Genomic DNA, 18,984 nt, shown 5'->3' with positions numbered 1-18,984 from the left:
GCTTCTCCTTTAGCGTCTCCTGGACGTCTGAGACACGGTCATTGACTGTATTTTCAAACGCTCCTCTCAGCACACCAACGACGGTCTTTTCTAGAGCACTCCAGTCTCTCAGAATCTGGACTGGGACAAACACTGGTAATATGGTGAACCTTGCCTCCTCTGGTTGATTGTTAAATGCGAGACCAGCAGATGGATGCTTTTGAAGCTCTTTCTGAATCCAAACCGTTTCTCCACCTGGTTTCTCTTCATAAATCCTCAAGCTGTTAAGTTCCTCAGATGGTTCCACCATGAGTCCGTCCTCCGCTGGTGGAACTACATCCGTCTTTGTTGGGGGGGCGGAGGATCTGGGATCAAACGTCTGGACGGTAGCTTGTGGCTCATTTCCCATCAGATGTTTCTGGACTCCTTCATTTCTAAGCAAAGAACTTCCAAGATTTCTGGGTTGTTGTTCTGAGCCCGTGTTTCTGCCGGGAAGTGTTTCCACTGCGTCCCGGATGTCCCTCGCTGGTTCTGATGGGTCTGCTTCATCTGGGTCACTGCTGGAAACAGCGCCCTCTGCTGGCAACCGCCCTGAAAGATCATGAAGGCTATGTTGGGGCACCGAGTCGCATCGACAAAGTCAGCACGTCAAAGGGTACAAATGAGAAGTAGGGAATCGACCCACAATGAATCAATGAATGACCGAACATATTGATCAGGAAAGACGTTGTGTTTGATTCTTCTGATGGTTAGAGAGCAAGAATTGATCAAAGCCTGTTAGCAACCATGGAGAGATTTAGAATTGTGATGTCATAAAATGGTGAATCAGAGGTGAATTAATTAGAAATAAAATAATTGATTGTAAAAGGTAATGATTGTTTGGCAGACATGGATTCTTGACTCCGTCCTTACTGAGCACGCTCTCTCCGCCTCCACCAGGGGGCGCCTCAGTCAGTCTGGTGACATCATCATCATGCTCCCGTCTCGTATCCTGATTGGTGGATAGTTCAGGAGCAACAACGACTCTTTGTTTCTGTTCGGGACAAGATTACGAATAATCAATATTCTCCAGTCATAGTTCCTGCACAGGTGTCTGATGACATCACACAGGGAGAGGGAGTGGCCTGACCATTTCCTTTGTGATTACCTTCAGTAAACATGTAAGTCGGATGACCTCCTCTCCGAGCTGATCACGATCAATTCCAATCCTGTCAGATATTTGTCTCTGCCTCTCTAATGCCTGCGAGGAGGAGCAGCCGGTGAGGAGGAAGAGGAGCACATGAATGAAACAGGAACATTTAAGAATCTTCCGTCTCTAGCTGAAGACACGGAGGCGAGTCAGTCGGGAAGCCCGCGTGAAGCCTGTATGAAGCCCGTATGAAGCCCGTATGAGGCCCGTATGAGGCCCGTATGAAGCCCGTATGAAGCCCGTATGAGGCCCGTATGAGGCCCGTATGAGGCCCGTATGAAGCCCGTATGAGGCCCGTATGAGGCCCGTATGAGGCCCGTATGAGGCCCGTATGAGGCCCGTATGAAGCCCTTATGAAGCCCGTATGAGGCCCGTATGAGGCCCGTATGAGGCCCGTATGAGGCCCGTATGAGGCCCGTATGAAGCCCGTATGAAGCCCGTATGAGGCCCGTATGAGGCCCGTATGAGGCCCGTATGAAGCCCGTATGAGGCCCGTATGAGGCCCGTATGAAGCCCGTATGAGGCCCGTATGAGGCCCGTATGAAGCCCTTATGAAGCCCGTATGAGGCCCGTATGAAGCCCGTATGAAGCCCGTATGAGGCCCTTATGAAGCCCGTATGAAGCCCGTATGAGGCCCTTATGAAGCCCGTATGAAGCCCGTATGAGGCCCGTATGAGGCCCGTATGAAGCCCGCATGAAGCCCTTATGAAGCCCGTATGAGGCCCGTAGGAGGCCCGTATGAGGCCCGTATGAGGCCCGTATGAAGCCCGGTTGAAGCCCGTATGAGGCCCGTATGAGGCCCGTATGAAGCCCTTATGAAGCCCGTATGAGGCCCGTATGAAGCCCGTATGAAGCCCGTATGAAGCCCGTATGAAGCCCGTATGAGGCCCGTATGAAGCCCTTATGAAGCCCGTATGAAGCCCTTATGAAGCCCGTATGAGGCCCGTATGAAGCCCGTATGAAGCCCGTATGAAGCCCGTATGAAGCCCGTATGAGGCCCGTATGAAGCCCTTATGAAGCCCGTATGAAGCCCTTATGAAGCCCGTATGAAGCCCGTATGAAGCCCGTATGAAGCCCGTATGAAGCCCCTTAACCACATGTACGGCCTCTGACCTTGCTGATGGAGTCACAGCGTCGCCGTGACTCCCACAGCGCCTCCTCCTCGTCGCTCAGCTCCTCCTTCAGCACTTCAACCTGATACATCAGCGCCGACTTGTCCTTGCGAAGCTGAGCGTTGGACGCCGTGGCCTCATGGTACTTCTGCTGCACCCCCAGGAGAGACTCCTGAACGCATCATCCATGACGCTGACGTTAGGATGTCGAAGAGAAAAACATGTTCTAGTTTTACTTTCTGTTAAAAGTCGAGCAGTAACCTGATACGCCTCCGTCTCCATGGAGACTGACGTGTCACAGCCTTCTCTGTGAGATGAAGCTCCGCCCAGAGAGGCGAGGGTGGAGGCAGGGAGACTTGTAGCCGAACCCTGAGGAAGAGGAGGACACACATCTTCATCCCATCCCATTCACGTTTGACAGATTTGAACGTTTTACAAGCCTTAAATTAGAATCGCACGACGCACGGCTCGTTGACACGTCGGATGCTTCACTGCCATCTTGTGGACAGGTCGAGTACATACGACGCACGTGAGCGGAGACAGACAGGAAGGGGAGGGATTAGAGCCGAGTGAAATATTTCATCGATCAAAGCACAATAATCAATAATGGTCTGAAGTGTCTGCTGAAGGTTCTTTCGAGTCTCATCGATCCCTAAACTCGACGGAAGAAGCTCCGACTGGAAACAAACGCCGGCGTCCGCTGCATCATGTGACCGTCCCTCCAACGGTCCAATCACAGGCTGCGATTGTCCCGTCCCTCGCAGGGTTAATGCCGGACACATTTCTATTGATCATCCGTCACACGGGATCCCGAGGCGTCTCAAACTCACCAGCATCCGACTCCCCCCCGAGACCTCCTCGACTCCCTACGGACACCTGGAGCACCAGACCGGCCTGCTCCTCCTGCTCCTCCTGCCGTCAGCTCCTTCTCAGGCTCCTCCTGCTGCAGCGTGTGACGATCAATCAGCTGATCGCTGCAGTCAGCAGACACACTGTCCAACGAGCAGCACAGATATTGATCGGGTCAGTGTCGATGACGTCCATCAGGATAGCGTTTGCTGATCGGATCTGCTGGACCGGGAGCAGATCTTTGAGTTAATCAATCAAACGGCTTCTCTCCATTCAACCGTCAATCCAATGCCTATTGATTGGCTGGATTCTGCTGTTTATTGATTACGTCACAGCAGCATGTGATGAACAGGTTAACACAAAGTGACAGGAGAGAGGAAGAAGGTCGAAGAGGTGAGGACAGGCAGGATGGAGGAAGAGGAGGAGTTTTTACCGGCTGCTCCTCACGCGCCACTGATCTTCATCAAACAGGAAGTGTCACATGGAGCCACTTCCTCCTCTGGAGACGGCCTTCCAACATAGTCTGTATTCGACTGACTTACTTTACAGGTGACTCACCTGAACAAGCAGATCTAAACTTCAAAGGGTCGAGGAGCTGCCCCCCCCCCCCCCTCCCCCCCTCCCAGCAACCCCCGACCTCTGACCTCGATCGGGATCTGAGCCTAAACTTCGGAGACGCCGGTTTCATCTTTGATGACTGTTTGCTCATTGGCCGCGACGCAGCGACCAGCGGGACCGTCGTCACAAGCTAACGTTAGCCAGCTGCTAACCGTCACGTCCACCGCCGAGCTCGTGCGGCGTGGCGTCACCGGAAAGCCCGCGTTTGGAACCAACCAGACGGCCCGCAGTGCGACGGAGCGGGTGGGACGCTTCATTCTGACGGACAGGAAGTCATCGGTATAAACCCGGAAGACTCTTTTAATGACGGACGCCCAAGAAGCCAATAGTTTCAGTGCTTTATTGATCATAAACACTGACGTCAACATTTATTAGTACTCAATTTGTCACTTTCAATCAGCATCATCCCCAAACATCAAATATTACCAACACTGATCAAGACAAATGGAAGAATTCAGACATCAGAAAGCTGCATGTGATTATTTTAAACTGAGATGATTATTGGTGGAACGAAGTCAGAGTTGACCCAAAAACAATCAATCGGGGCGTTTAAAATGAACACATTTACATTCCAAACCTTTTTCACATTTAATCGTTTTTGTCGTTGCATTTTGAACTGAAATTCTGTTTAGTGGATTAATTCTTATTGTTGTGTTTTATTGATTGAGTCGGTTGCGTAATTATTTAAACTTTTTAAACGATGCTCATGGTTTAATTACCTTATCAAAGGATCTCTTTAGTTTATTTTTCTTTTGGGAGTAAGTTTAAACAATTATTTAGGTCATGTAGCGCCCTTCACGTCCTCGAGGGGAATGACTGGTTCTAGATTAGAGGAAATTAAACGATGCAAAAAGGCCAAAGGGCAAGAATGGTTATGTGGCGGATGTTAGCATGTTAGCAAAGCTAATGCCGGCAGCCAAGCGTGTTATCGTCGTCATAATGCTTGAGGCAACAAAGCCGATGTAAAGGAGTCATAGTAATAATGCTATCTGTTAGCGAAACCCAAAATGTTCAGTGTCCAATAAGCTGTCGGCATCGTTTGAATCAGGAAACCTTCCATTTGTTTCTTCACGGTTGATGAAGACAGAATGACTCGCCGTGCTTCCAGCTTCAGTACGTGTTGGACGGTTTCCACGGCGCTCCGCTTGAGTTTCCTGTCATAAAACGAGACATTCCGTCCGTCAACAGCGGGACATGCTGCGGGACACCGGATCAGAGTACAGGAACGTGAGAGCGTTTCTTACTGGAGTCCAGCGGCGACTTCTTCTGCTTAGAAGATCCAGAAACCTGAAGCCACAACATTGTAATATTATATCACCGTCATCATTGATGCATCGTCTGATCAGGTCGTTGGTGACATTCATGATCAATAATTCGGCCGATGGACCCACCTTCCTTCCGGCAGCGTTCAGAGCAGCGATCTTACTCTCGATGTCTGACACCTGCAGAGAAACAGACGAACGGCTGTCACACAGAAAGCGACCACAGGGTAGAGCGACCCGTAGCTTAGCATGTGCCGCCGCTTCACCTGGACCCACCTCACTCTCGGCGGTCAGGACTCTGGCGGTGGTCAGCGCCACCACGTCCTCGAGTTCCGACAGCTCAGAGTCGGCCGTCCCTCCGAAACAACTCTCGCTACTTTGCTCGAGTTTTTTGAGCTTTGTCTCCAGTTGGTACGATTTACCTGCTGCCATGTACACCTGGACAGGTAAGATGACAAAAGCATCTCGGTCACCGGAGAGTCTGCTCGCGCGTGCACACCGGTGTAAAAGGTTCGTTCTACAGGTAGCAGTCCCGTTTCAGACACCGGGGGGGGGGGGGTCTACACAGTTCCGTCATGCTTCAAACGAGACGGGAGGGGGCGCTAAGGTTGACCTTCACACAACAACAGGTTAGGGGAAGACGAGGCGTGCAGTCCGTGGTTCAGCCTTACGTTTTCCTCAAGTTCCCTGAACGCATTGTCTGCCTGCTTAGCAACGGTTGCTACGAGGTGGGCCCGGTCGAGCGGCTCAGCGAGGCCGAACTCGACCATCGCGTTTTCTGTGGCGTTAATGGTTCTCAGGACCTCAGTGGTGAGGTCGCACAGGGCGGCAGCAGCCGATCTCTGAAAGCCATTTCAGAGGGCAGATGTTAGCAGCTGGAAAACGTCTGTTTCATCTGCTCATATCCAAGCTCTGCTTTAATGTCCCCGGACAGCGTTGACTGCTAATGCTATTAGCTAAACATTAGCTAGGTCGCTTCGCCAGCGGTGCCTGTTTGTCCTGCAAACTGCCCGACGATGTAAACACCTGCCTCTTGTCTCAGAGACACAGAGACACTGAGGGACACAGAGACACTGAGGGACACAGAGAGACAGGACGTCAGATTTCTGTTGATGTGACTCAGAGTCCATCAGCTACACGGGACACGGGACTTGCTGCAAGATGAATCTGAAGCCATTAAGGACGGAGACCATGACTGTCCGGTCTACCTTCTGGGCCTCAGTCAGCATCTCATTGCTGGACGAGCTCAGGTCTTTGTCCTTCACAGAGTCCAAAGCGACTCTTCTTTCATCATCGGACGACAGGACTCTATCGCTCAGGTTCCCCGCCAGCTCACTCAGCTTCTTCCTGAGCTTCTCCTCTTCGTTCTGACCCGAGAGAGTCTGCAGGATTGGACAGACAGTTAAGAATTCCTGTCCAGGTTTAGGATCAGAATGACACCAAGCTGGAGAAACAAGACATGCGGTCTGTCTCCTCTCACCACGCTAGCATTCATCATCTTATCCTCCAGACGGCTCAGCACACTCTCGATGGCCAACATCCGTTTATTCAGCTTGTTGATCTGTGATGAAGAACGATGAAGAATCAGAGAGGAAACTCAGGGTTCAAATGCTTTTACTCAATTCAATTCAGCTTTATTTCTATACTTAAATTACTGTGTGGAACTATGGGGGAATAATTACAAAACAATAATCCAACCTATTTTTATATTGCAAAAAAAGGCGGTCAGAATAATGAATGATGCCCCAACAAACCCATTGTTTATCCAGCTAAATATATTAAAATTAAATGACTTAGTCAACCTCAACACTGTGGTTATGTTCAGGGTTCACAATAATAAGCTCCCTGACTGTATCCAGGAAAGGTTCAAACACAAAGAGACCTGTTATAATTTGAGAGGAACTCATATATAGCAAAAAAGAGAAGCTAGAACAAACACCAAATGCAGATCCATCTCAGTTAGAGGAGTAGATTTATGGAATAGCCTGGATGGCACATTAAAGAACTCTACAACAGTAAAAGCATTACTAACGTTGTTAGTGGTTATGCTGTACTAAAACTAAACATATAAACTCTGGCAACAGGAGTAGCAGGGAAAGACCTGCAGAGAAAGACCTGCAGGGAAAGACCTGCAGAGAAAGACAGAACCCAACCTAACCCACAAGAGCAAGAACTTTGGAGACGGCGGCAAGGAAAAAAATCCCTTTAACAGGCAGAAACCTTGGACAGAACCTAAGACTCATAGTGGACGGCCATCTGTCTGGACCGGCTGGGTTGAGACGGAGAGAGAGAGAAAGACAGAGGGAGAGAGGAAGACAGAGACAAGGACATGTACGAAGAGTCAGAAACAAAGAGAGGGAGAGAGAGACAGAGACACAACGTAACATCTAAGCTGCTGAACAAGACACTATATAAAACAATTCATACTTTTACTTGTCCAGGCTTCTCCTGCAAGGAAGCTTGACTGTGTCTGCGGCGGTAGGGGGGTTGGGCGTACATGGGGGGGTATCTGGGGTAATCGTCTTCATCTGAGGTATCGACGTAAATTTGACGAGCCACTGAGGAGCCGACCTTGGACAGAGAACGAGTCCGGACCATTCGGCTCTCTGCATAGTCATCTGACAACACACAGTTGGATACAGACAGGTAGACGGGGACAGGTAGACGGGGACAGGTAAATGGAGACAGGTAGATGGAAACATGGACAGGTAGACGGGGACAGGTAATTCTTTGTACCTTGTGGGGACTGAATGCTTCCGACATGGTGGTCAGAGGAGCTGCAGTTATTTTAACAGCCACTAGAGGGCACACGTCGTTTGCGTTTGCTGTGCGTGTGTCCTGCATGTCCTACCAGGTCTCATGGCGTATCGGTCCAGGCTGCTCCTGCGGCTCACTCGGTGGTTGTACATGTCGTAGTCCACACTGTTCCTGTATCCTCGGTCCTCCTGCATCTGCTGCCGAGGACAGGCTGAGCTGAGACCGTCATGCTCACCTGCCTGTCCAGACGTCTCCAGAGACTCCAGGTGTCTTACCTGCATCGACGCGCGTCGTGAACGAGGGAAATAGTCCTCGGGGTCAAAGTCCAGAGGATGAACTGACAGAAGACGTTTACCCTTCCTCATCTGACACAAAGGAGGAAGAGGAGGTGTGTACATCTTCTGCTTCTTCTTCAGTCCGTCTCACCTTGACGTTCACCTTACCGCTCTGTATCGCTGACCGTCGTCCTCCCCATGGTCGTCCTCCACACCGTTGTACATGTCTACACACCCACAGAAGAGAAGACACACAACCACGTCAACAGGTGCTTCATGTTTCAGAGCGAGGCGGGGCCAGCTTTGTGTAGTTCAACCGGGCAACGTGGGGACACCGACTTCGTTGTTGTGCGTTGAATTCAAATTATACGTTCAATAAACCAGTAGCGACTCACAACTGTGGCTGTCCGGCATGCTCTGAGCGTCATCGCCACGGCCACCTGAGGAAGAAACAAAGACGCATCACAGGTAACCACACCCATCTGCTCCAATCACAGGCAACCACACCCATCTATTCCAATCACAGGTAACCACACCCATCTACTCCAATCACAGGCAACCACACCCATCTGCTCCAATCACAGGCAACCACACCCATCTGCTCCAATCACAGGCAACCACACCCCTCTGCTCCAATCACAGGTAACCACACCCCTCTGCTCCAATCACAGGCAACCACACCCCACAGGTCAGTTACGTTAACAGTGATGTCACAGCTGACTCACCGTCTGCATTCAGCCTTTTGTAAAGTGACCTCATCACCTTGGCGCTGCCGAAGCGTTTGAAGCGGTTCCTCACGTTGTCATGGTACCAGCCAGCTGTACCCATCTTCAACACCCTGTAGATGTACACACACTTTGACATAACACCTTTTTCAACTTTGGCAAATGCTCCTAATGCTCGCTAGCAGGTCGTCCTTCTCACCAGGTGTGTCCCAGCGAGTCGCTAATGCTAAGAAGGTAGCACACAGAGCGCAGACCCACCTGTGGGGGGCCTCACCTGGTCATGCGGCAGCCGTCACACACCCAGCCGTGCTCCTTCTTGTTGTAGCGGCTGCAGGACTTGCAGGTGAACATTTCGCAGTCCAAACACCGACGCCTGCTGCTGACCAGGAACTTGAAGGGCTGCAGGCAGCAGATGCACAGAGAGTCCGACAGGTGGCGCTGAGATCCCAGCAGCTCCCGCTTGGAATCCTCCTTCTGGATTTTAGTCCTCAGATCCCTGGGAAACAGGAGAGGAGCAGATTCCCAGCTGTTCCCGTCCATCACCCGTCTGACATTGATCGATGACAGAGTTGCATTGTCATTGATTATGGATTATCAGTTCATACCGCACACACAGGAAACGCTTTGTCTTCATAAAGGGAAATACTCATTGATACCAGTCTCGGCCTGTTGGCCCCCGGGGCTGATGGGAGTTGGAGTCTCCGTGGGAACAGAGAGCGTCTTTGTGGGCCTGCTGTTTGGGACGTTTGTCCCCTCGTCCATGTGACTGAGTGATGACCGACTGCGTCGACAACATCGCGCAGGATCACATTCCTCCACAGCTCACATGACCGAGTCGACCGAAGCGCTCGCACGCCCCGGTCGCCTCGGCACTGACCGAATGCACCTGTACAGGTGAGGAAGCTCACCTGTCTGATGACCTCACACTGGAAAGGCATCACGGAGACAGAGCCCGACTACAGGACACATGCTGGCATGACATCATCATAGAGGATGACATCGTCATGGACAACAAGAGTCATCACATCTGTCCTCGCTTATCATTAAATAGCACAATGATCCAGTCATCAATGTCCGCCACTTACCCCATTCTGTCCTCCTCCGTCTTCCGAACGTTAAAGTCCCGTTGAATCACCGCCCACACATGTTTGGCCTCCTCGTCCGTCAGACGGGACAAATCCAGTTTACGCTCCATCGCGCTGAAAGTATTCGTAGAGCAGACGTTGAGCTAGCGCTGCAACGATTCATCGAATACATCGGGTAATTCGATTAGAACAAAGCTTCGAATTAAATTCTGTTTCCTGGAGGATTCATTTTATTCGTGTTGCTAACTAAAGTCCCTCTGTTCAAACATTCAATTCAATTCAATTCAGTTTTATTTATATAGCGCCAGATCACAACATAAAGTTATCTCAAGGCACTTTACAGGATTAGCAGGGAAAGACAGAACCCAACTAGACCCACAAGAGCAACGGAGGCAAGAAAGAACTTCCCTTTAACGGGCAGAAACCTTGGACAGAACCTAGGCTCATGGTGGACGGCCATCTGTCTGGCCGGCTGGGTTGAGAGAGAGAGAGAGAGAGAGAATGGCAGGTCGGAGACGAGTCAAAAACAAGGAGATGGATAGGGAAGCGATAGCGAGACAGAGCAGGAGCAGACAAAAACAAAATGCTAATTTTGAACAGTCATAGAGCAGACGTTGAGCATTCATAAAGCAGACGTTGAACAGTCATAGAGCCGACGTTGAGCATTCATAGAGCAGACTTTGAGAATTCATAGAGCAGACATTGAACAGTCATAGAGCAGACGTTGAGCATTCATAGAGCAGACGTTGAACAGTCATATAGCAGACGTTGAGCATTCATAGAGCAGACTTTGAACAGTCATAGAGCAGACGTTGAGCATTCATAGAGCAGACGTTGAGCATTCATAGAGCAGACGTTGAGCATTCATAGCGCAGACGTTGAGCAGTCATAGAGCAGACGTTGAGCATTCATAGAGCAGACTTTGAACAGTCATAGAGCAGACGTTGAGCATTCATAGAGCAGACGTTGAGCATTCATAGCGCAGACGTTGAGCAGTCATAGAGCAGACGTTGAGCATTCATAAAGCAGACTTTGAACAGTCATAGAGCTGACGTTGAGCATTCATAGAGCAGACGTTGAGCATTCATAGCGCAGACGTTGAGCAGTCATAGAGAAGACATTGAGCATTCATAGAGCAGACTTTGAACAGTCATAGAGCAGACATTGAGCATTCATAGAGCAGACGTTGAACAGTCATAGAGCAGATGTTGAGCATTCATAAAGCAGACGTTGAACAGTCATAGAGCAGACGTTGAGCATTCATAGAGCAGACGTTGAACAGTCATAGAGCAGACATTGAGCATTCATAGAGCAGATGTTGAACAGTCATAGAGCAGACGCTGAGCATTCATAGAGCAGACGTTGAGCATTCATCAATGAGGGATATGGAGTTGATTAACTTTCAAACACGCAGAGACAGTCGTCTTCAAAGCCGCACTGTAAAAAGCGTTTCTTCAGGTTTTAAACTCGCCCGTCAGCGTTTTGAGTCCACGCCTCACCCAGGACACGTTACACAACGGCTGACGCCGCCGTGAAGACAAAGAAGCACCGGACACGTCCCGTTTCTACTCCCGTCATCGAAATGAAGGCGAGACAGGTGATTCAAGCAGACGGTTCCTGTGAGTTTCCCGGGTCTACAGAACCATCCACCGTTCAACCATCCAACCATCCAACATTCTCACTCTTCCTCAGCTGATGAAGACAGAACTATCGTTCCCCGACGTCTCCAGAAACGCTTGGACAAAAGAATCAGACAGAGGACGGCTGTTCTCAGGGAGGAGGAACTCACCAGGTCCGTCTCGGTCCGGGCCGGCGAGGCTGATGGGACCCGGTGATCACGACTGAGCCTCAAGCCAGAGAATCAGCTGATCACATGACCCGCAGCCTCATGACAGCTCACAAGCTCACCCGCATCACAAGAGACACCCCGACCAGGAAGGTCCGAGACCACACAGGTCCGGAGAGCAGAGACCATCCCATCAAAACAGACAAACAGACAAGGACATGACCCGGGACCTCAAAGGGACGGCCCCAGGACAGGCTTTTGTCCTGAACCAAGAGACCGGACCAGGAGTGCCGGGACCCGACCCTGGTTCTGGTTCCTGGCAGCTGGACGATCGCTCTAATACAAACACCATTCTGTGTAGTCAGAACTTTTATCCATGCTTTTTAAAGGCTTCCAGTTCTAGACCGGACCGGGTCGACCAGGGGACTCCACCCCCAACACACACACACACACTTCCTTCCCTCCGTTTCTTCCTTCCTTCCCTCCTTCCTTTCTTCCTCCCTTCCTCCCTCCCTCTCTCCGTCTCTCCGTCTCTCCGTCGGACTGTTCCCTTCTCAGCCACCAGGTGTCACCCTTCACCTGTTGTTAACTTTTACTGTGCATCTTAAACCAGTTCCAGAACCTCCTGAAACGGTTCTAGAACATTCTTGGGCGTCCCCAGGGGTCAACCCCCAGAGGTCACCGCCCTTCTCTCAGCCAGGAAGAGAGGGAAGAGAGCGAGCAGCTGGCAGGTAGCGACGCCGTCGCGGGACGAAATCCATCCGTTCCAGAGCTCACAGGAGGTGCTTCAAACAAAAACTGGACTTTCACCTCAAATATTTCCAAAAGGGAAAAAGAGAGAATAAATATTCCCGAAATATTTTTGTTTCTATTTTAATGTTGGATTGTGAGAAGATTAATTTATATTTAAAATCTTTAATGACAGAAAGTTTCAGACAAAGGAGCAAAGACGAGTTAGAAAACAGAACAATTTTGGTGAAGCTTGTCGTCTTTTTCTCGTGTGGACGCCAAAGCGGCGAGCGTTAGTCCAGCAGAGGAAACCGCCCACCTCAGATTAGGTCTTCCAACGTCTCGTCCAGCCAGCCTGTCTTTGTCCTTCACGTTATACACAGCAAACTGTTGCTGGACACGCTTCAGACATGAGGGTCTACTAGGGGCCTGTTGGGGGTCTCTACTAGGGGGCTGTTGGGGGTCTCTTAGGGTCTACTAGGGACCTGTTGGTGGTCTCTTAGGGTCTACTAGGGGCCTGTTGGGGGTCTCTACTAGGGGGCTGTTGGGGGTCTCTTAACCCTAACTCATCCGAACCACTTGGCTCCAGGGAGGTTTTTCAGGCTTTGAGACGAGAGTCTTTAAACCGGCTCTGGGACGCCTGCCAGGTCCCCCCCCCCCCCCATGGCGGTTTCTTTTGAGCAGGGTTCATGTTCACGTTGGGACGCCGCTGTCCTCCGGGACAGATGAGGTCTCTGTGTCGGAGGCACGGGAACCATCCATGAGTTTGGCGAGTCCCGTCTTGGTGGAGCACTTGAAGACAAAAGCCTTGATGAGGTCATCGCGGTACTTCCTGTGGAGGAAGCTGTAGAGGAAGGGGTTGACGCAGCAGTGGACGAGGGACAAGCACTGCGTCAGGTGCAGCGCCACATCCAGGAAGTCCTCCAGCCAGCAGGTGAAGGGCAGGAGGCGGAGCAGCCACAGCGTGTCCAGGACCAGAACGCCATGAAAGGGCAGCGTCTCCACGCGGGACAGGTTGTCGTGGTCAGTGAGGTTTAACTCCGCCCACAGCTCCACCAGCTCAGTGAGGTCACGCCTGGACAACACGGAGAAGCACCTGGTTACACCTCAGTCTGAATCAGGTTATCGATGATGTCATCACGGACGATGACATCACAAATTAAAACGGATGGAGAGATGGAGCAATCAGCAATCATCACTGAGATCAATAACGATGTCGGGTCGATAATCCCAGCAATGTATTACTTATTTCACTATTACCAGTAATAATACTATAATACTATAGTATAGTATTATTACTCCTACTAGCAAAAGAAAGAGGAAGAAACGAGCTGAGAACATGGAGAAAAGGAGGAGAAGGAGGACAGGACGCCACATGAAAGGACTTTTATTGGAGCCTTGAGACTGAAAGGTCACGACCTTCAAAATAAAGGTTTACTGTCGAGCTGTAACAGGTCAGAAAAGAGGAGAGGAAGAGGAGGAAGAGAGGAACGATGAAGATAACTGTAAAGGGTAGAACAAACAAACGCACAAACTGAAAGCATTATTGTTTTGATTCGTTCAGCTATTTCACACAATATTCTTTTTTGTTTTATGGTCGCAGTATTCTATGTGACCACTGGAGGGCGACAAACATACACGTCGAAGTTCGAAGACCAACACAATGGCAAATACAACTTCCTGTAGATTCTTTCAAAATAAAACCCATTAAATACGAGCCTGAAATCAACCAGTCGGCTGACGTCACATGCAACGAGACGGCATTCGTCGACGTCATCACATGGCGCCCAGCCATACGGTGGATTTTCATAACTCGGAACTGGCATCCTTGTTTTTATCCGGACAAAATGTCGGTGTTTCACGACGAAATAGAGATCGAAGACTTTGAATACGACGAGGACACGGAGACGTTTTACTTCCCGTGTCCCTGCGGGGACAAGTTCGCCATAACTAAAGTAAGTAGCTGAAGGCTAACGGCTATCCCAGGACACGTCTGGTATGACGTCATTTAGGAAGCACCCATTATCTCTACGACATAATGACAAATTGCTTCCGGAGCTGGCGGGTTTGTCACGTGTCTGTGTGGCGCTGCTGTTTTCAACACGCCAAACCACGTGACACTGACGTCATCTCTTAGTTTGCGGGTAGTTGGCTGTGAAAGGACTACAAATCTCAATCTGGTGTTTCTGTCTCAGCTGTCTTTGTAGTTTCCGGTAAACACAAAGCAACCTTCGGAGGACGGTCCAGGCCGGGCGTCTGTCCTTCACGCTGTCCTCTTGTCTTCTCCAGGAGGATCTGGAGAACGGCGAGGAGGTGGCGACGTGTCCCAGCTGTTCGCTCGTGGTCAGAGTCGTCTACGATAAGGTCGGCTGGCGCCAGACGCCGTCCGCAGGACGCCGGCGGACGAGTAACGAGTTCTGTTGTGCTTTTCAGGAATCCTTCATGTGCGGAGAAGTCGTCCAAGCCCCGCCCACGGAAAACAAACTGGAGCTGCTTCAATCCTGAGTTCAACGCAGCCGCTTCTTCTTTGGTGGTGTTTGTCCTCTCGGCTCCCGTCCCTCTGAAGGACAGGACGCCAGCAGACCTGAGGCGCTTCTCGTCTCGGACATCAGGAAGCCGTCTTTCTTTTGTCCTAAGGGCTGGACAGTTTGTCCATGAAGTCTGGGGACGCTCTGTGCATCCTAATGACTTCATGTCCCCGGAGACGCAGCGCTGTCCCTCCATGTTCGTCTTTGGGCTCAGGGATCTGGACTCCTCCCACAGCTTTCTGTCCAGAGTCAACGAAACATGTTCGTTTTGGAAGGGGCAGCACTTTGACGCCATGATGCTGCCCTCTGGTGGTCATCGGGAGGAACAACGGACGCACGTCAAGTTAGACGTCGTTAGAAACTCCGCAGCTTCTGGATTCCACTCTCAAAATAAAAGGCCATTAATAAAAAGCGCTAACTGAGCATCCCGGAGTCTTAATTATTTCATGGGAACAAAGCATCGCTAATTTGTGCATTTCTTTTTGATTGGGTGATTATATCATTCTGCCTCTTGGCCCCACCCCCCTCCAGGTGAGTTTCCTGGAGGAGGAGTGCGAAAGAGGAAGAGGACTCGGCTCAGCGGCATCGGACGCTTTATTGGCGGTAAGGCACTGAACAAACGCTTCCATCTTGATGTCAGGTCAAACGTACGACAGCACAGACCTTGATGCTAAGCTAGGCTAACTGCAGCGTGGCCCTCCTCCCACTTCAGAAACAAGTCAGTGAAAATATTCTTTGGGATTTTCCCCAACATTCAGTGTCGCTACGTAAAAACCAGGAATATCGGCGTAATGACTGAAGGCCGTAACACGATGCTAGCTGAAGCTAACTTCGGTTAGCGTCCGCCGTCCCCTGCTACATTCACAGCGATGGTTGTTAGAAACAGCGGTTCTACTTCCTGGAACCGCATCACACACACACACCCATCTAGCGCCCGCCCTGCTCCCGCCCCTCCTGGGCGCCCCCGCCCCAGCCGACGGGGGCGTGCTTGTCCCAGCTGTCCGTGTTGTGCCCGTGTTTCCGCTGGTGGCGTTTGTAGTTGTCCCAGTGGCCCGTGGTGTAGCCGCACTCGGCGCAGGCGTACGGCTTCTCGCCCGTGTGCCGCAGCATGTGGCGCTTCAGGTTCATGCTCTGGTTGCAGGAGTAGCCGCAGACGCCGCAGTGGAAGGGCTTGGCGCCCGAGTGGATGCGCTCGTGGCGCCGCAGGTTGGCCAGGTTCCCGCAGGCGTAGCTGCAGGACGGGCACTGGTACGGCTTCTCGCCCGTGTGCACCCGCAGGTGGCGCTTCAGGTTGTCCAGGTGGGAGGAGGTGTAGGGGCAGTGTGGGCAGGGGTGGGGCTTCTCCCCCGAGTGGGTGTGGGCGTGGCGGCTCAGGTGGTTGGGGTAGCGGGACAGGAAGGGGCAGCGGGGGCAGCGAAACAGCTTGGCGCCGCGGCGACCCCGCCGGGGCCCCCGTGAGACGGTCGCGCCGCAGGGGGCCCCGGATCCGCCTTTGGACGGCGGGCCCACGGAGCAGCGGCGACACACCTGAAGGGCCACAGAGAGGTCAAAGGTCACATGTTGGATCTGAGGATCAAACGCTGGCCTCTGATTGGACAACGAAAGCTTCTGTGGGTCTACGGTAAAGACGTTACCGGTCCCGTTTACACTGATAATCAGAAGTCTCTCATCACCATGGAAACGGACCACAGAGGAAACGTACCTGTCCTCCCTCCTCCTCCTCCTCCTCGGCCTTCCCCCCCTCCAGGTCCGCCTCCTCCAGGGTGAGGCCACACAGCCGGCAGCAGAGGGGGAACAGCAGGACTGGCAGCGGGGCGGAGGGCGAGCCGAGCCCCCCCAGGAAGCCCGAGTCCTGGGACACCCGTAGGGTCAGGTCCGACACCACTGCAGGGTGAAAGGTCATCGGCGTTATGAAGGACAGACACTTCCTGCGATGCTGGACTTCCCGACCGGGACTCTGGACCCTGAACTCGACCGCGGGCGTCGGTTACCTCCGTCCACGCCGCCGCCGCCGGCTCTTCTCCTCCTCCTCCCCCGGCGCTTCTCCTTGTCCCTCCGCTGCGGCCGCTCCTGCGCGTGCATGCGCTGATGCCTCCGCAGGTTGCCCCGGGAGTTGCAGGCGTAGCTGCACTGGTGGCAGCGGTAGGGCTTCTCCCCGGTGTGGGTGCGGGCGTGGCGCTGCAGGTTGACCAGCTGGGCCGAGGCGTAGGGGCAGGCGGGGCAGCGGTACGGCTTCTGGCCGTCGTGGGTCCTCATGTGGCGCTTCAGGTGGTTGGAGTAGCGCGAGGAGAAGGAGCAGAGCGAGCAGGAGAACGCTTTGGGCCGGAGGAGATCGCCACCCTCGGAGCCGCCACCCGGATTCAAACCCGCCGCCCGGGAGGAGTCGACCTCGGCGTCACGCTGCAGGCGTTCCTCACAGGTCAGACAATGTAGCTCCGCCCCCAGGTCCAGGCCCACACCTGGAACAGATCAGAACCGCGTCAGAGAGTTTCACAGCTCACACGGCAAAAATAACCAAAGAAAACAAAAAAACAGACATTTATGAACGGGAGGAGTTACCGAGATCTAAGCCCGCCCCCAGAGGCACGTCTCCCAGGAGTTGACCACACCCTTTACAGGAAAGGAAGGCCGGGAAGGCGGAGCCTGTTGGTGCCGAGTCGTCCTCCACACTCAGGGAGAAGACGGTCACACCTGAGGAATGTGCGGAGGCGGAGATTAAACGCGGCCCCGCCCCTGAATGACGTGTGTGTGTGTGTGTGTGTGTGTGTGTGTGTGTGTGTGAGAGAGACCGACCCCCCTCTCGATCCAGGCCCAGGATGTCAGAGTCTTCAAACTCCAGCTCTCCGTTCAGCAGGAAGTCGCTCTCCAGAACCAGACACTCCGGGTCGCACACCAGCCCGTCCTCCAGACCCACTGGACCAAGTGTAGCGCGCACGCACACACACACACACACACACACACACACACACACACACGGTGAAGGAGGTGGGGAGGAAACAGGCGCAGAGGAAGTCAGTGAGGCGGACAGAGAGGAAGACGGGTCAGGGTTCTGGATCCAGCGTTAAAACGGGACGCATCCGACCCGTTCCGTCGACGCGACGACCACAGGGGGGGTAGAAACCGGACGCGTTACAGCGAGACGGTGGAGACACAGAGTCCAGAGCACAAAGAAGAGACAGGAAGTGGAGACAGGAAGAGCCACAACCTTCAGGAAGAGATAAGACGCGACACATCTGGGTCTCAGCAGTCTTCCTCTCCGCGGAGGAAGGGCCCAGCCTGAACGGTCAATACGCCGGACCGGTTCTAACCAAGCGCCGTAAAGAGGGCAGAAGAGCCGCCGTACCGAACCCGGGACGGGGACCGGCGCCCCGGGAGGAGACTCACGTTTCACCGGCTGCGGGTTGGATTGTTTCCTCCGCGGCATTTTGTCCCGCGTCGTCCCGAGTCCTGCTCCTGTTGTCGGGCGACGCTGAGGTCCGTGTGTCCGTCAGCCAGCCGGGCAGCTAGCTAGCTGCATGTCGTCATCATCATCATCACCTCCTTCCTCTTCCTCTTCCTCTTCCTCCAACGGACGGTGAAGGCGGCGGCGTCATCGCTGCCTGAGGGGGGCGAACACGCGGCACCTTAAAGTTAGCGCTGTCGTCGCTGTTGTTTCACAGTAAACAGTTGAAGCCATCTTGTTAGCAAACTAGCTAGCTAGCAAACGTCAACATCAGAGCCCTAAACCTTTTATGAAACACACACATGTTCAAAGATGCGAGCCGGCGCACGCGCCTACCTGCGATGACGTCATAAATGACAGCAAATCGTTGCTGGCTGTTTCTAAAATAGTATTTTGTTGTAAAACGCACCGGACTCGAAGCTCAGTAACACCGGGCGGTGCATTTAGGGACGATGTCCCGCCCTCCCCTGCCTCTGACTGGTTAAGCTTAGCCAATCAGCAGCCCTCGTGCTATACCAACCCAGGCACCCGGGGAACCAGCCAATCAGAGGCAGGTTAAGATTGACCCACAAAATATTGGATTCAAAGCTTCCGCTGGATACGGGCTAACAATGACGTCAGTGTCATGCGTAGAGGGTTGTGGGACAT

At 52.5% G+C, this 18,984-nt stretch overlaps 3 protein-coding genes across 3 annotated transcripts; 1 reads left to right on the top strand and 2 right to left on the bottom strand.

Annotated features, from left to right (window-relative positions):
- Window positions 1-1,317: 1,317 nt before the first annotated feature.
- mlpha (melanophilin a) lies at window positions 1,318-9,961 on the bottom strand. Its single transcript, XM_068756630.1, has 17 exons — window positions 9,852-9,961; window positions 9,041-9,262; window positions 8,767-8,879; window positions 8,437-8,481; window positions 8,210-8,268; window positions 8,042-8,131; window positions 7,861-7,960; window positions 7,437-7,627; window positions 7,276-7,278; window positions 6,490-6,570; window positions 6,218-6,391; window positions 5,681-5,851; window positions 5,286-5,447; window positions 5,139-5,189; window positions 4,969-5,034; window positions 2,282-2,452; window positions 1,318-1,980 (listed from the first exon to the last, which is right to left on the bottom strand). The coding sequence occupies exons 1-17, from the start codon at window positions 9,959-9,961 to the stop codon at window positions 1,318-1,320; spliced, it is 2,472 nt and encodes an 823-aa protein (XP_068612731.1).
- Window positions 9,962-13,808: 3,847 nt separating this feature from the next.
- dph3 (diphthamide biosynthesis 3) lies at window positions 13,809-15,317 on the top strand. Its single transcript, XM_068756318.1, has 3 exons — window positions 13,809-14,321; window positions 14,656-14,730; window positions 14,800-15,317. The coding sequence occupies exons 1-3, from the start codon at window positions 14,214-14,216 to the stop codon at window positions 14,869-14,871; spliced, it is 255 nt and encodes an 84-aa protein (XP_068612419.1). The 5' UTR covers window positions 13,809-14,213; the 3' UTR covers window positions 14,872-15,317.
- A 153-nt stretch (window positions 15,318-15,470) lies between these two features.
- LOC137911970 (zinc finger protein 513-like) lies at window positions 15,471-18,799 on the bottom strand. Its single transcript, XM_068756316.1, has 7 exons — window positions 18,673-18,799; window positions 18,279-18,493; window positions 17,688-17,807; window positions 17,454-17,585; window positions 16,886-17,353; window positions 16,597-16,778; window positions 15,471-16,421 (listed from the first exon to the last, which is right to left on the bottom strand). The coding sequence occupies exons 2-7, from the start codon at window positions 18,316-18,318 to the stop codon at window positions 15,822-15,824; spliced, it is 1,542 nt and encodes a 513-aa protein (XP_068612417.1). The 5' UTR covers window positions 18,319-18,493; window positions 18,673-18,799; the 3' UTR covers window positions 15,471-15,821.
- Window positions 18,800-18,984: the final 185 nt, after the last annotated feature.

The sequence above is a fragment of the Brachionichthys hirsutus genome, chromosome 24 (assembly GCF_040956055.1).
Source record: "Brachionichthys hirsutus isolate HB-005 chromosome 24, CSIRO-AGI_Bhir_v1, whole genome shotgun sequence".
Taxonomy (NCBI): Eukaryota; Metazoa; Chordata; class Actinopteri; order Lophiiformes; family Brachionichthyidae; genus Brachionichthys; species Brachionichthys hirsutus.
Note: the sequence above shows the minus strand (reverse complement) of the source record. Positions and strands in the feature narration are given on the sequence as shown.